The 16760-nt window shown below is 44.7% G+C and overlaps 1 protein-coding gene across 9 annotated transcripts in view; it reads right to left on the bottom strand.

Annotated features, from left to right (window-relative positions):
• SULF1 (sulfatase 1) overlaps nt 1–16760 on the bottom strand; it is a 312442-nt gene that overhangs the window by 51338 nt on the left and 244344 nt on the right. For all 9 annotated transcript variants that reach the window (XR_013610526.1, XM_078687181.1, XM_078687178.1 and 6 more), the window contains 6 exons: nt 15807–16023; nt 6793–7051; nt 4750–4846; nt 4564–4658; nt 2098–2163; nt 124–296 (listed from right to left, as the gene is read on the bottom strand). Coding sequence is in view for 8 of the 9 variants with exons in the window: in XM_078687181.1 (XP_078543307.1) it covers nt 124–296; nt 2098–2163; nt 4564–4658; nt 4750–4846; nt 6793–7051; nt 15807–16023 (907 nt within the window). In the remaining variant the exon portion in view is untranslated. The remainder of the gene's footprint in view (nt 1–123; nt 297–2097; nt 2164–4563; nt 4659–4749; nt 4847–6792; nt 7052–15806; nt 16024–16760) is intronic.

A 16760-nucleotide genomic window follows, 5' to 3' on the forward strand; every position in this document is an offset into this window, starting at 1 on the left:
TAAACTGAAAAACAGAAATACCAGGCTTTAGGTCATCTATGGTATGTCCTTGGAAAAGAGGACTAGATGGTAAAGGGCATAAATTGGTAGAGCGATAAACAGTTAATAAACACAGATTCTCACAGTTCCAGAAAGGTGCTGTTTGCCAGTGGTTATTATCATGGGTAAAACAGGTCAGTCCAGGTAGGCTGCATTCGTCTCCTTTTTTCTGTCGTTTCTTCTCCTTTCGCTCTTTCTTTTTCCTGCGGCTCTCTTTGAATAACTTGAGTTTGCTTTCCACGTCTTGCGTTGCTTCCCTGAAAGTGGACATTATATGGGGCATGAGGCTCATTATAATCATTGCTCATCTACTGTATAATAATACAGAACTTTTTCTTAATATATATTCGGACAGTTTAGAAGGGTTGGATAATTTATAGATCTTCATTTTTTTAAAACAAGCTAAATGCACTTTCTCACACATTACCTCTCAGCACTCCACGGGCTCCGATGTCACCAAGAGCATTAATGCGCTATTACAAAACATAACTAGCGACTCATGTTACTTTACTGTTTAATTACATATTATTTATAGACTATTAGCCTGTTGATTACTTAGAGATAAATATTGTATCAGTTACAATGTTTCTGCCATGATTCCTTCATCATATTTAAACATGTCCTATGATTTAAGTGCACTCTATTGTAACCTGATTGAAATGGTCTTATCAAATGTAGTTACACTGAGAAGGAATCTAACTTCTTCCTTTGCTGCCCAGGATGAGATTTTGAACAGATTTCGTGACTGCTGAATAAGCAATGATTCAAGCATTGGCAAAGCCAATAATAGGTCATGACAATGCTGTATAATATGAACAGAAGAAAAAAAAGATGTGATGATGCGACCGCTAGGTCATTATGTAAATGCGTGTTCGTGTGATGACATATGCATGTGTGCTTCCAAAAAGATGCAGATGCTTCTTTTTATTTGCCAATCCAAAAGTGCTTTTATTTTTAAAAAGTATAACAAATGTAAAAATGTAATTAAAAAAAAAAAGATGACAGCAATGGTGGAGTGTAACGGCTGTGCAGACGGGTTAGGGGGAAGGAAGCACACAAGGAAGAGTAAGACAGGGGATGAGGGAAAAACAAGCAGGCAAGAAAACTCAACAAGGAACGCCGGGGCGAGAAGCATACTAGCAAGAAAGCACAAGGGGTGAGTGAAGGGAGGAAAGCACATGTATGAGAGATAACATGGAGTGCAGGGGAAAGAGAAGCACACAAGGGAGGGAACTGGAAAAAATAAACACTGTATTGGAGTGCTAAAGCAAAAAGAAAAAAGTTGTTCCCTAAACGTGAGCAGTGGGCACACACAAGAGGCTATGCTCCAGAGGAGAGACACACATTAGATGGACTGGGTAAGCCATTAAATGAGAAGCAGGCAAATATGAGTGACAATAAATCCAACCAAAGGTAAGCAATGGGCAGACTTTAAGCCCAATATAAGCACTGATCACAATTTAGGCACACAAGAACAAGCATTTACAACACAGATGCAGGCACACATCTATGCAGATAACACACAGAAACACACTGTACCTGCAGCTTGCTCTAACTAGAGATTGACATTTCCAAAGAATGTTTTTAACCTGGCTCACAAACTTCTGAACCAATTCACAAGCATATGTATACAGATGTGCAAACTAGTTCTGGGTACATTTTTACATGTGTGCAAATTATATTCATATACATTTAGTGTAGACTCATACATTCAGTACGAGTGCTGAAATGCATGCTTCATATGTATGCTACTCAAGTAAAATGATCACATACGGACCTTTTGTTTATCATCAATGTACATTATCTACAAACAAAATTGCACATAAAATGCATATAGGTTTAGGAACACTGCAGATTTTGTTTTTAATTTGGACTATATTTTCAGTGAAACTTTTTTAACATACATGATGTCCCTTCTTTCACACAGTGTGAGAAACCTTGGGAGAGAAGTGATATTGGTAAGAATCAGGGTAGCAGGGCCAAGAAAGGTATTTTGGTAAATATGCAATGCTAGATCACACAGAGGAATAGAAAGTACAGCACAAACACACCACTCACTTGAAAGGATGCATGTGGTTCTTCGATTTTTCTTTTGACTTTGAACTTTTAACTTTCTTGTAATACCTGCTGGCAACAATCAAATTGTTAGTTTGGTTCCAAACTTGACATCTGACCATTGAAATCAAATTCATGTAGACTACAAGAAGGATGGTTACAGAATAGTCCATTTGTTTATATTCGTAAACCTTGAGTTTCTTGGGACTACGTACATGTGGAGTTTTACTGAGTCCATTTTCAAAGAATTTTAAGAAATCTGTACGGTTAGGACTCAAAGAGCATCAGGCATGGAGCCTACATTTAGGAGACTGATTTTCTTCTCGGACCAAAAAACTCCAAATAGTCACAGGAAACCCTGTGAGCAATTTGTGGATATCCATTTGCATTAATCCTAAACCAGAACCAAGGCTGAACTTAAAGGAAAAATCAGCACACTCAAAATGTTCAAACCAGCCTCGCACTGTAGGAGATGCGTCTAAAATGGGACCTCATCTAAAAGCAGCTCCCTTGCCTGTAGCATACAGAAGAAATGCAAGAGTGGCCCAACTGCAAATCCGGCCCTAACTAGAAAAGACAGGGCACAAACAAAATCGCCCACAACTGATGCTCCATGGCTCATTGTGGAACTTGGTGCTTAATGGAATAATGAAAAACTGGAAAGTAGTTAAGCCAAATTACTATTTCATGGAAAGACAGATGTCTTGATTTTTAATGAGGTACACGGAGTAGTTTCGCCAAATCTTTCTGTAGCTCCCATATGATCAGAGGATTCTTACAGTTATGATTGACTGAGCGATCGGGAGGTGATATTTGAGGCCAGGATCCCTGATGAGCAACATCATACAGACTTACATTTCACAAGCGAATTCAAGTATGCTGATACCATTAGTGAACCAGCATGTGCAATGTTCCCAATGCTTGGCAACATTTTCAAAGTACGGAGAGATCATCATTGGGTGTCTTTCATAAACTCTACTGTTCTACGTGCATGTCAGAACACAGAGTTGTGTGTCCTGCCCTGAATGTAGCTCCCCTCAACTGAATGTGCCTTTGCTACTTCATTCAAGGCTTGCAGTATCAATAATGTAAGGCATGTTGCTTCAATGGTTTTACTGACAGCCCCAATGGATAACTTCTCCACAACATGCTACTGGTAAGTCAAGGTGTCACAACAGCCATGTCTTCCTATGTAACAAAAACACTATGTCATGAATATGCTGGATAAGACAAATTCAGATAGCTATAGATATGGAGACGGCGGAATGCTAAATCTAAAGGCAGATATGTATTGGAACTGAAATAAAGCTACAGCTACAAACAAAACAGACTCCGGGACACAGGGATCCACTTCCCTGAAAAGTAGCAATTTAGTGAAGCTTGAAGAATTGCAGCTTGAGAAACTGAGAAGGAATGAATGAATGAATACGCACTTGTATAGCGCATGGCTACCCAAGGTCATCCCAGCGCTTTGGTGTGACGCCTCACTCAGCAAGCACATCTCAGGAGAAAAGGAAGGTTTCCAGCCGTTTCCTGAAACTAAGGTAATTAGGTTCCAAACGAAAATGCTCAGGAATCCGGTTCCATAGTTTGGCTGCATTGTATGAAAACCGCCGACCTCCTGTTCGAACACGCTTAATCGTAGACACTACGAGTAAGCGGTTATGCTTAGATCTCAACAACCTGTTAGGGTGATAGAGTTGAACCATCGCCTGGATCAAAGGGGAGCCTTTTCCAGAGATTGCTTTGTGAACGATGCACATCACCTTAAAGCTACCTCTGGCCTGAATGGGAAGCCATTTTTAAAACAGTGGATAGACAACCTAAAAGGGGTTTTCATTAATAATGAGGCCTTTGGCTTTAAAGGGGTGATGTCAGGACTTTGTCTGAAATATAGAAAACATTGCGGGGAAAATAAAGGAATGTAAGTTAAGGATTAGCTGCCTAAAAGTAAATATGAACTTGTGGACTTTCAGCAGCTTAGGGTTAGGTATACGCATGGAACCCATCATGTATGTAGATTTCGAAGCATGGTCTTGGGGATATTGTAAATCCCCTGATATGTGGCCATCTAAAAAAGTGTAGGACGTCTATAATTCAAAGATTTCTACAGTTCACCTGATTGTTTCTAAGCCATGCCCAATACAGCAGGAGACTCGAAAGTAAAGATGTTTCAAAATATATACTTTCAAAACTGCACCAGGATTTCAGCCCAGCCTCTACATTCACTTGCATTTTAAAGTCTGGAGAAAAATTGGTTCAACTACTAACATCTGAAAAGAGTGAATGAATGCAGACAGATGCCTCTAATCAGTAGGCATTTGCAATGTCCGCACAGCACAAGTGCACTGTATAAGCATACACTGTTTCGGGTAAAACAATCTATGCGTTGACCATTAATCTTAACAAATTACATTGTGAGTGAAACGGCTGTGGTTTATCATATCATAATGGTTTTATATATTTTACCCTTGTTTGCTGCAGTCACATTCATCAGGTTTTCTTCTTTTAAGGTGTCCTCTCACTTCTCTTAAATTCTTGATTTTATCTTGGAGTGCTTCAATCTACAAAAAGATTCACGGACAGGTAAAACTCTGCTAACTTGGCCAAGAAGCAGCGCAATAAATCATAACAGATTGCCAGATTTCCACTAACCTCTTTATCAATGTATGCCTTATGATCCTTCCAGGCTCTGGATGACTGGTACAGTTCCCGCTCGCAATGCACTGTGTCATTTGTCAGAATAAAACACCTGCGAAAATATTGAAAATAAGTAACCATTACAGGCCCTTCAAAATGTGACAGTACCACAGTGTAAACCCAGTGTTGCTTTGCTGCAATACCATATAGCCACTATTACTGAATGATCTACATTAGGTAAAGAAGAACAAGGGGGTTAAAGATCCCACTGCACACATGCGCAGTAAGTGCCAGCACCTGTCTGAGGGGGGTGTCTGGGTGGGACCCATGGACCCCATTTCCCCCCTCCACAGGGCTGCTTTCAGGGGGTGCACTGACAGTGCACCACCTTTTTGTAGCGCACTTTCAGTGCGCCTTCTAAGAGCATGTTGCCTCCACACTTGCATCTGTAATATGGCGTGGGGGCAAAGGGCTTCCATCATTTGAATGGGGCTTCGTCCCCATGCAAGTAAGGGAATGCCCACTGAAGACAGTGCTGGCACTACATGTGCACCAGCGCTATCACTATTACAGAAGGGGCCACAAAAGCATCTGTGGCTCTTTCTATAATACCATAGTACCCCAGAGGTGCCAAAATTGGGCGAAAGTTTCAGTTGCTCTCTGGGATACTAGGTGTAATGTAGCCCTAGGTTCATTGTGTTACTATGGAAGACAATGGTTATATATTATGGGCCAGATTTACAAACATTTTGAGCCATGGGTGAACTACTTTTTAGGTCGAGCCTCGGCAGCTCTCCGCCCATATTTTTTAATTGGCTTACCTCTTTGTCCTCCGTAAACGCTGGCTGAGTTGTTAATAGGCTAGTTAGTCCCTCCTTGCTACAGCCTTGTCTGCATTTGTTACCCCCATAACGACTGGACCTTTTACTGGTGTTCTTACATTGTCTGCTTTATAAGTCAGTGAGCTCTATTTTATTCAATGCTCTTCTCATATTCCACCCACTACCTCACAGCAAACCGCCCGCTTTTATTTACATTTTTACTAATGGCGGTCCGCTTTCACCATAGCGGCTGCGTTATTTATTTATTTATTTAAGCAGTGTAGTCCGCATTTACCGGGCGCGCTTATTTATTTGTTTACTAGCGCCGATGCGGCCCGTTCACATTCATAGAGGCCGTGTCCCTTTCTTTACACAAACCGCGTCTGAAGAAAGGTACGTGGCCGACATTAAAGTAAAAGCACTGAATGTGCGCTTTTACCAACCCAAAAAAAAATCTGTTTGTCAACTTGACAAATGGATGCTTTTTTTGTGAAAGCCCCCATGCCACGGTTTCACTTTAATGACGGATACACCCCTTTCTTTAGATGCGGCTTGTCTAAAGAAAAAAAAAGGGCAGCCTTCATGAATATGAATGCACCACATGGGCGCATGCAGCTTACATAGAGAAAATGGAGTCCCTACAGGCGCCCGACTGGGTGCCGTCCGCACCAATCACAACGCTGCCATTTCAGTATTGTGATTGGTTTAGAGGAGGGAGGGAGGGAGGATGCCTGCTTCCTGTTCTCCAGCAGCGGAGGTGGCGCGAGACCTGGTCAGGTAAGCTTTCAATTCTCTTTTTCAATTAATACCCGCCCGACCCCCCCCCCCCACCCGCGAGTAATGCGAGCTGCGACTGTCTCTAGGTGAAAAAACTCCATATGTATGGAAACAGAGGTGCTAGCATTGGTTTTGGAGCCAATGCAGGGTTATAGCTTTAAGATTACTCTTGTTTATTATGGGTTGCATTGGAGGCCCTTAGCCCATAGCTCCAGCTGTCGCAGCCACACTTGACTGATCAGAAACAAGAGGCATACCAGTAGCTGGTCCTGCACTGCGGCTTGGCACTGTAGTTTGGGGGCTAGAACTGTGCACCTCTGGTTTAAATTTTGAAACTGGATAACGCCTTGACTCAATTAAATGTTTAATGATGTCTTCAACTACAAATCACTGACCTGTTGCTACTCAGTGTTTGCCAGATAAATGAGAAAATGAGGCAGTATGTTTTAAAATATCTTACTTATGAGTAACTTTGACTGAATCCGAAAGGCCCACTGCATTCGTGCCATCAGCAAGCATTTCTTCATCAGTCTCAACTGCATCGCCATCTTCATACACAACGTCTTCTTCGTCATCAATGTCATAATGTCGCTTGGCAATACTTCTGGGCTGCATAACCTGTAACCCCTCATCTTCCAAGTTGATATCATAGATTTCACCTTCGAACTCAACTGAGAGGGACCGGGCTTGGCGAGTGTGTACAAATCGGGGCTTGAACTCTGTAGACAAGTAGAGAAAGTAAAGACATTATGAGAACTGTTTTAGTATGAAACAACAAGGGCGATTTAAAACAAATGTATGTCATACCAGTACAGTCTATGCACCTGTGTGTCTTTCCTGTAAATCCTATGCAGATTTACCTCGCCCTAGTATATCCTCTGAAAATCTATGCCATCTCGGGATATCCTACGCACTTGCGTCTTTCATATAAATAACATGCACAAGTATTTTGTCTCAGTAAATCCTACAGAATGGTCTTCCTTTCCTGTAATTCCCATGCAGATGTATATCGCCCTAGTATAGCCTATGCCGATGTACGGCATCCCAGTACATCCTATGCACTTGTGTGCCTTACATGTAAATCACATAAAGATGTATGTCATCCTTGCACATACTACATACTTGTGTGCCTCCCCAGTAAGCCAAATGTAGATGCATTTTGCCCTAGTACATCCTATGCAGATGTAGTCTTAGAACATCCTATGCACGCTGGTGCTTGCCATGTAAATCACATGTAGCTGTAGGTCACCCTAGTACATTCTACACACTTATGTGCCTCCCCTGTAAATCCCATGCAGATGTATGATGTCTCAGTGCATTCTACACATTTGTGTGCCTTCCCTCTAATTCTTATGCAGATGCATATTGCCCTAGTACATCCTATGAGGATTCATGTCATTCCAGTACATAAGAGTATCTGCGTTTTAGACAATACATACATAACAGTCAAAGTCAAGACACTAAGGTCCTTAGTGGATTGTGACTAACAGAGTGTGCATCTCCTTCTCGTTCACTTAAATGTGCAATGCCTGAGACATTGGAATCTCTTGATTTCCGAGGTTTTATGCCCACTCATTTTTTTGTGCTAATTATTGTTCCTCGTTCTGCATTATTGTTTGACTGAATAAATGATTTTCTCCATTTGGAGACCACATATGTAGATTTCAGTGTAGTTCTATGTTTTATTAATTATTCAGTACTGGAAGGGACCATTGTTCTTGTTATACAGTTGTGAGGAGCGGGCAAAGAGAAAAGTCACGCTCGACCTCCGAGTGTGAATAAGCCAGTATTTTGACAAGAAGCAACACTGCAGTGTGTTCCTGCACAACACTTGTGCTTTGGCTAAAATATGAGCCTGGATGTTCTCGGTATGCGCTGCGCCGTGGTGTGGTACTTCTGGATAACTGTGCGTGAAAACACCCACTAGTTTTTCATAACAAACACATGTGCTAGCGCTGGGATGCCTCCGGGTAACCGAGCGCTGTACAAAACCGATCTAATAATAATAATAATAATGTGCCTTGCGTTGCAGGGACTGAACTCTTCCTATCACCGCGACTCGTCAGAGGGTGAGTTCATAAGATGATATTTATTGCAGTTCATAAGCAGATGAAGCGAGCCCATCGGCGAGCGTGCATCTATGCAGTCCAGCTGCAACCATCAACTGCCCTTAAGCAGAATCCTCGAGTTAGAACCCATGTGTGCAATCGGGTGTGAGAACGCTCACAACACTGCATTGTTATTACTATACAATACAAGTGTAATACTCAATGAAGAATACATTCAAGGTTACAGCAATCATCTTCTGCTAGGCTTACACATCAACAAGTCTTACAAGTACAAGTTGTGCTCCACTGCCCTTGTAACATGCCATCCTGAACAAAAGCCTGGATGTACAACTGCGTGGCACAAGAACCTTGAACAGTTTGTGTAATGCTCCAAAACAAAGTGTTTTAAATGAGGGAAAGGACACACTTTTCAAAATGCTTAGCGAGAAAGCGGGAACAGATTGTAATAATCAAAAGAAGGTAGGACATGTTATTCCAAAGGCCGATCACATTGTGGTTGTAAAAACGTAACTAAGTCCACATGTAATGCAGTCGGTGTTCATCATATAGGGGGAGTTAGTTCGTTAACAATCGTGCTGAACCAGTATCTTTGACGAACAGTAAATCAAGACTACAGCGCCTTGACGCCTACGGACATTAGATGAGCTTTGCAAATGCTGCTCATATCATATCTCATTAGGGTCGCCACACTCCTCGTTGGGTAGCAGACTGATACATAATATTTGTTGCACTCACTTTGCGCCGTACAAAATCTAAGATCATCAAGCGCAGTGCAAAGAAGCAAATTCACAACGCAGAAAGAGCGTTTCTACTAAGAGTATGCAGAACTAGTCACAATGCAACATTTGTAGAAAGCAACCAAGAAATTAAGATAAACCACCAAGATGGTTGTTACAAATATGCACAAAAGACCCATGTCCTCCATAAACAGAGTAATGCATCATTAAAAATCAGAACCGCTAGTACAATAGATGGATTCGCTGCTTTTAAGGAGTGCTTTCCAAACAACGATGATGGTCGACATGCATAGATGTAATACAGGCACAGGCAATCACGGCACAGTATTAATTAATCCGAGATTAAATTTGGGAATAGACAGAATTATGTAATCATCCGCCAGGGGGCGCAAGAGTTAAACGTATTTTCTGAAACACAGAGAGAATGTAAACTGAACGCTGCGCGAGCACTAAAGTTTTGCAGCACTCGCCAGCTACATACAACCAGCAGTTACAAGCCACCGTCGAACTTCAGCAATCGTGTACAAAACAAAGGAAAAGCACACTCCTCTAAAGCACCCTTGCAAGGCTGCGACCGAGCATCGCTTTCCATCACACAGACTTGGCAGCACGGCCCAGTGCATCAGCCGCCATTCGTACTGTCCCACGCCCTTAGGCAAACATTCTTTGTAACCCTAGACTCTGCATATCTGGACGTCGTGAGAAGCACATTCCATAGTTTCACTCCACTGACAGCTCACAAACACACACTCCTCGCTGGGAGTGGTCCCTTTTGCCCGTCCCCTCGCGCAGCGGACCGTACCATGCTGGGAACTGTCAGAGTACTACAGCGACAACTGTATGAGGTGTGGGAAAATACGGAAGGCCTGTGCGCTCTCAATGAACTTCATGTCAACAAGATCACCTTACACAGACTAAGGCCTATCTTTTAAGAAGAATGTGCAGCTGATGACCCAGTGGCGGCTTCTCGTCAAAGGCGGAGAAGCGTCGCCGGGAAAAATTAAATAATGACGTTATTTTAATTTAATTTTTCGTTACTGCAGGGCTGTGTTAGGGCGGGTGGGGCTTGTGGCTCAGGAAGGAGGAGTCGTTTGTGCACACTTAAGTGCGCATGACTGCTTGGCCGGACGTCTTGGTCCGGCCAAACAGTCATGCGCACTTTGCGTATTCCTCAACAGGCTGTAATGCACAGCCTGGTGGGGAATATGCACGGGCACCTTGAACTCATCTGAGCGGACCAAAAAAAAACAAAAACGCTGCAGCGTTGTAATTGGCTCAGAGGAGCCTGTGTGCTTCTTGCAGCTTCTTCCACACTGGAGTCAGGAAAAGAAGAAATGTGGAGACAGAGGAGAGAGGTGGCGGAAAAGGTGTTTAAAAAAAAAAAGTCAACCCATCCCTCGTCCCGCCACCCCTGTTCCATACCACCCGCCACTGTGTGCACTAGAAGGGGAACTGCCTTTGTGGCAGCGAGCAAACCCGAAGTCAGACAGTAAAAGGCGCATCTCAGCATTCCACCAATGAAGGGCCACTTAAAAAGCAAATCTTATTTGCAGCTATATGCCATGTCTCCATTACCTGGTCTACTAGAAAACCTAGAAGTGACTGGATTGGAGGAGCTGAACCTGAAGAGACTCGTTCGCCCTGCATTGTGCACAGCTGGGTTTTGGTCATCTACCTCATCTCAGGTGACTAAGGGCCTTATTATGACTTTGGCGGTCCCAGAGTGGGGCCGCCACGCTGCCGCCCCACTCCCAGACTGCCGAAGCCATTAAAGACAGCCTGCCAGAGTAAGACTTTTTTTCTTCTCTGCCGGGCAGATCTCTAGTAGTCCCACTGCAGTGTCTTTGAAAAAGGCACCACAATGGGAGCTGAAAAGGCAGTTCCTGCAGGGCATGGAATGTTAAGTCCATGCCCTGGAGGAACTGAGGGTGCATGTACACAGGGGGGCATAACATGTGCCCCCCTGCATGAGCACCATGGTGCAGAAGCAACAGGAGGCCCTGTAGGGCCCCTGTGCTTCCTTACCACCAAACTTTTCATGGCGGTTGCTCCGCCATGAAAGTGTGGTGGTGAAGTACTCCTAATATGCTTGGTTGTGCTGCAGGGGGACCGCCTACATATGAGGGGCCTCAGACCGCTGCCCAACGACAGGGATCGTGGATCCCTGGCAGCAGTAGCAGTCCCATGGCATTCCAACTGCCACAGTCCAAATGGGGCGGGCGGAATACCAGTCTGCCGATCCGCGAACCACCACCACGAGGTTGGCGGTCCATTGGACTGCCAAACTCGTAGTAAGTGCCAAAGCCAGCTGGGTACACAGTGTACCAACGAATGCCTGACCACAGGGACGCAAACAGTGTGGAGCTGATGTATGTGAAATAATAGAATAACGAAACCTGAGAAGCCACATTGGAGGAAACCAAATAATGGAAACCCAATTTTAAGAAATACAAATAAATCGAAAATTAAAAGAAGCATTCTAAAAGAATGAATTTGAAGGACAAATTCAAAAATTGCATTAAATATGGGTAGAGTTTAGGGGTAGTAAGAGTTTGTTAGATTTAGGGCTGTGTGAGGTTTTGGGGAAGGGTAGGTTTTATAGGGTTCACCGATAGGTAGAGTTCAGGCATAGAAAGATTTTTAGGGTTCAGGGATGAGCGGAGTTTCAGGCTCGTGAGGGTTTTTCAAGGTGATGGGTAGAGTTTAGGGGAGATGAAGGGTTTTATTTAGGGTTCAAGAATGGATGAAGGTTAGAGGTGGCAGAGATGTTTTAAGGCATGGGCAAAGCGGGCATTTGCCCATGGCCCCCACCTTAATAGGGGTCCTCTGGGAAAGTGATTTTTCAGTTTTTTATCTACTCAATGACTCTAGCTTAAAGACGTATTTTCACTCTGCCCACTGCTACCTCACATTCGGTCTCTCTCTACCCTACCCAGTCTCTTCTTAAGGATTTTAAGACACCCACCCAAACACATTTTAACTGGTTTTCATTCCACCGCATTTCAGATTACTTAACACCTATTTCAATATTGTTTGACATCTTGCAGTCTTCAATGAGCAGGAAATGGGTGATAAAATTCAAAGTTATTTCAAAAAGGGAGCCCCAAATATATCTTGCTCAGGGCCCCATCAATCCTTAAAATAGCACTGAGGGGTGGTGAGGAATTTTAGGGGTCAGTGATAGGTGAAGTTTATGGGTAGAAAGAGTTTTAGGTTTCAGGAATGGATGGAGTTGAGGGTGTTGAAGGGTTTTAGGGTTCAAGGGAAAGTGGAGTTTAGATTATGGTTCAAGAATGGGTAGAGTGTAGGGATGGGTGAGTGTTTTTAGGGGTCAGCGATGGGTGGAGTTTAGGAGTCATGGATAGGTGGAGTTTAGAAGTGGTGAGGTTTTTTTTAGAGTCCAGGCATGGGAGGAACAGGCGAAGTTTAGGAGTATTGATGGGTTCTAGTGTTCCGGATGGGTGCACTTAGGATTAAAAAGGGCTTTCAGGATTCAGGAATGGGTGGAGCTTGATAGTCAGAGATGGATGTAATTTAGACGCGGTGAGGGGGTTTTAGGTGGAAGCTATGGATGATGCTTAGGGTTTGTGAGGAGGTCAGGGATGGAATGGTGTTTAGGCGCGGTGAGGGGTCCGCAAATTAAAAGCATCCGAAAGAATTTCTTTACAATGAAAAAGACACAGATCTGAAATAATGTCCCTTGAAGTAAAGCACTGAAATAAATTAAATAAATTCCTCCAACAAAAATGTTTCTGAAATTAAGACCTCCTACCACTGCATGTTCCAGATCTCATCTCCCCACCCCAGGATATTGAGGCAAGGATTAGCAAATTTTGTGGCACAAATTTGGGTATTTTGCTGCATTTTTGAGGCACATTAATCTGCTATTCTGATAAAATAATGCCCTCTGAGTCCGCCGGTTCCCCATTTCCACTATGATCACCTTCCACCCCCTGCCTCCCGGGCTCCACCCTGCTGGGATCATTGCAGCCCTTGGTCACACCACAGACCATACTTTTTGGCCCCTGGAAAAAGGTTTGTGAGTACCTATCCAATAGGGGTTGGTGTGGTAAAAGCAGGGTGGGATGAGAAGGGTATCAGGTGAGTGAGGTGGGGCGTGAGAAGATCAGGGCTCGAGTCGGGGTACCACGCGGGCGGACGGCATCCCCCCACTTATTTTACTGGGGGGGACGCCGTCCCCCTGCCAAAGAGCTGGACTTAACTCTTTGGCCTCTCTGGGACGAGGAGTTTGGCACCTTTCGTGACGTCACTTCTTGTCGTGACGTCACTTCCGGTGACAGCGTCCCCCCACTTCTTTTTTTACGACTTGTGCCCTGGAGAAGATGGCATGAAATGGGAAAAAGGGTGGGTGGGGAGAAGTAATGGGGACTGGAGTGAAATGGATGGAATGTGAGTGGATTGAAAGAGATAGGAGAATGGTAGGCTGGAAGGCCATGGGATAGGGGATGGGGAGGGAAAAGGGGTGGGGTGGGATGGGATGGGCTTTGGTGCGAGGTGATGGGATGAGAAGGATAGGGTAGGTGGGTTTGGGGTTGATCGAGTTGCGTTCGGATGGGATGGAATGAGAGGATGGTGAGGTGGGAGTTGTTGTGGATGGGATGAGATGTGAGGGAAGAGATGGGAAGGGAAGGGATGAGATGGCATGGTGGGGGTTTGGTTTGATGGGACAGGGTAGGGTTGTGTAATATAGAGTGGGATGGAAAGGAGTGGGCCAGGGTGGAATGAGGTGTGATGAGAAGGCAGGGTACAGTGCTGCGTGGTAGTTGTTACTTCAATGCTGCACACTAGAACACTGAATGTCAGCATTGGATACATGGAGAATGTGAGAACAGACAATTATTAGAGCACTTTTCAAAAATCTTACACAAATAAAAGTTATTGGCACCTGAAGCATTACTAAAATAAGAGTAACTTGTTTTTTTTGCAATTGAAATAACAGATGCTATACTTACTCACAGAGGGCTCTGGTTATTGCCCTTGTAAGGATGAAAAGCTAAGACCCGCTTTACTGTGATTCAACCTTCTGACCTACAGGTTAAACTAGCTGTCTTAACCACTTCCGTGCTCATGACGAGCTGAGCTCGTCATGAGTTGCGCCGCTCGCATAACGCGGCTTTTAGAAAAAAGCCGCACAGCGCAAAAATAACCGCCGCACGCATGCGGTTCACTTGCTGAGCCATCTTGCTAGCTGCTGACGTATTACCACTCCTCCACCCCCTCCTTCCCCATCGTAGTGCCGAGTGTGCACATTTTGAATCATAACGAATCAGTCCAGAAAGATGTGCAGAGGAGCTATTCGGTTTCACAGGCTCGCAGGTTTTATATTACCAAACAGAGAAAGCACAGATTGGCCACACCGTCAGGGGCTGGAGTCTACTTCTGCTGCTGAATTCGCTGGGGTAATGCGCCACCCAGTGGTAGTCAGAGAGTCAAACACCAACCTAAAATGGTTTGGATATTTGCGCCAAAGAGGAGAGAAAGAGTTGCTCTGCTGCAGAAGACGCAGGGCCTGCTCCACCAAAACATTTCAGAAATGTAGTGCTCCGACTTCACTGGTGGGCGTTCAAGAGGCCAAAAGTTTAAGCATTCTCCAAATTTCACAGGCACTTTTGTAAAAAGCGCTGCCTTTTTACAAAAGTGGCAATATTGTGATTTTCTTGCAATCGCGAAATCCTGGAGGGTTTGATTTACACCTTAAAGGATCGGCATGCAAAAGCCAATTTAAAAAAAAAAGTCATTCTATTAATCGGTTTCTATGAAATGCTAAATGCCATTCATCCTGAAAGTTTCCAACAGACAGTTTATGTGATATTGAATCGTTTTCCTTGAAATTCCATACAATCCTGTGGAGCAGGTAGGCACAGGCTGTGTCTGGTGCTTTGAAGAGACAGCCATTGTCTCTTGGTGCTGTGTATCTGTGAGAGCATGCAGAACTCCCACAATTCGGAGCCCTATTGGCTGTCTGCGCCTCACTCCCAAGCAATCACATGCAATCACCTCCTCACTCCAACGCAATCACCAGGCCTCAGGTCATGCACTGCATGCATTACCTAAGCTGCGAAACAGTAGAGGGCCTTAGCCATTCAGATCATTGGCTCTCCAGTGCAGCACAAGTGTACAACTATTTCAAGTTTGTAGGCACCTACCATGTTTACAGCAGAATGTGTGACGTGATGCTGTATGGTTTCTAGATATCGCAGCTTAACCTCGACACACAGGTTCCTCTAGAGCCAGACTGGAAACCGGCCCTGGTAAACTGCTCGGCCAGCCCCCGTGAGGGAGTGAGGTGAGTGGGTGCGACAGAGCTGTTTATCAGGGCCTGTTTCAGTCGATTTTGCTACAGGGGGGCGATATTGCAGATATGCTGCAAAACCGGCCCCCTGTAACAAAACCGGCCCCCTCGGGCCCAAAATCAGCCTCCACCCTGGCGGCCAATCTGGGAAATGCCCGGTGCCTGCTATGGCCAGTCCAGCCCTGGATTCCTCATAAACCCACGACAAGTTTAGTTTAAGAAACTAGGGAAGCTATAAACATAACACAAACACACCCCATTCACCCCCACTCAGTGGAACGAGAACACAGAAGCACTTGGAACAACTGTGCCTATAGCAGAACTCACAAGACTTGTGTACATTGACATCACTTACTTCTTGTGCCCGGTGTTCTCAGAAAGTGTCGTGGGCCCTTCCTCTGGGCTCTGCCCGGCCTGTAGTCCACGTCCCCGCAGTGACACTCCTTGTCCCGGCCACCATAGGCACGGGTGTTGATACTTCGAGTTCGCTTCCGGACGGCCAGCTTCGCTGTAGACGCTTTGCACTTGTGAATTCGCAGTTTGCCCGACGGATCTTCGATGCACTGCCACTTCTGCAAGTGATAAAGAGTGAGGCCAATGATGAAAGGACACAAAACATGGGCAAGTTGTCACATGTACTCAGACAGTGGGCAGACTCGCATATTAATGTTACAATAAAGGTGAGCTACAAACCAAGTGGGCAGAAATAAAACAGCAGTGGACCACAAAACGTAAGCATGTGGATATGGCAGTGGCGGTTTCTTCACTAGGATGGGGGAGCATTGTTCCCCCACCCCACTGAGAGTCACGCAGAAAAAAACAAAATGGCAATGAAAAGATTTTATTGACATTTAGTTTTTATTACTGCAGCAGCCAGCCTACCCCGAGCCCAGAGACATGCAGGCGTGTCCTCTGATGCAGACGGGCAGGAGCAGTGGCTGGCAAGATGCTCCAAAATGCGCTTGTCACTTTGGCCAGCTGTCTTACGCCGGCCAAAGTGACATGTGCACTTTGAAGCTCTCTACTCAGCTGTGTAAGACAGCTGGGTTCAGACCAAGCACAGGCCTAATGGGACTGAAGGAGCGTCCAGCTAGCCCACTCCATCCAATCCAGGCTGGTTAACAGCATGAGAGCAGCATCGGGATTGGTTAGGGGAGCTCGACTGCAGATTCAGAAGTGGAACACTGAGGAGGACGTGCAGCTATGGGCAAAGTACCATTTATTTTACTTATTTAATGTTATGCTAGTTGTTTTTTCCGACCCTTGGAGGGAGGGGTTGTTTTATTTTGGGCTTTTGGAGGGGGGGGGG

This window comes from Lissotriton helveticus, chromosome 4_1 (genome assembly GCF_964261635.1).
Source record: "Lissotriton helveticus chromosome 4_1, aLisHel1.1, whole genome shotgun sequence".
Taxonomy (NCBI): domain Eukaryota; kingdom Metazoa; phylum Chordata; class Amphibia; order Caudata; family Salamandridae; genus Lissotriton; species Lissotriton helveticus.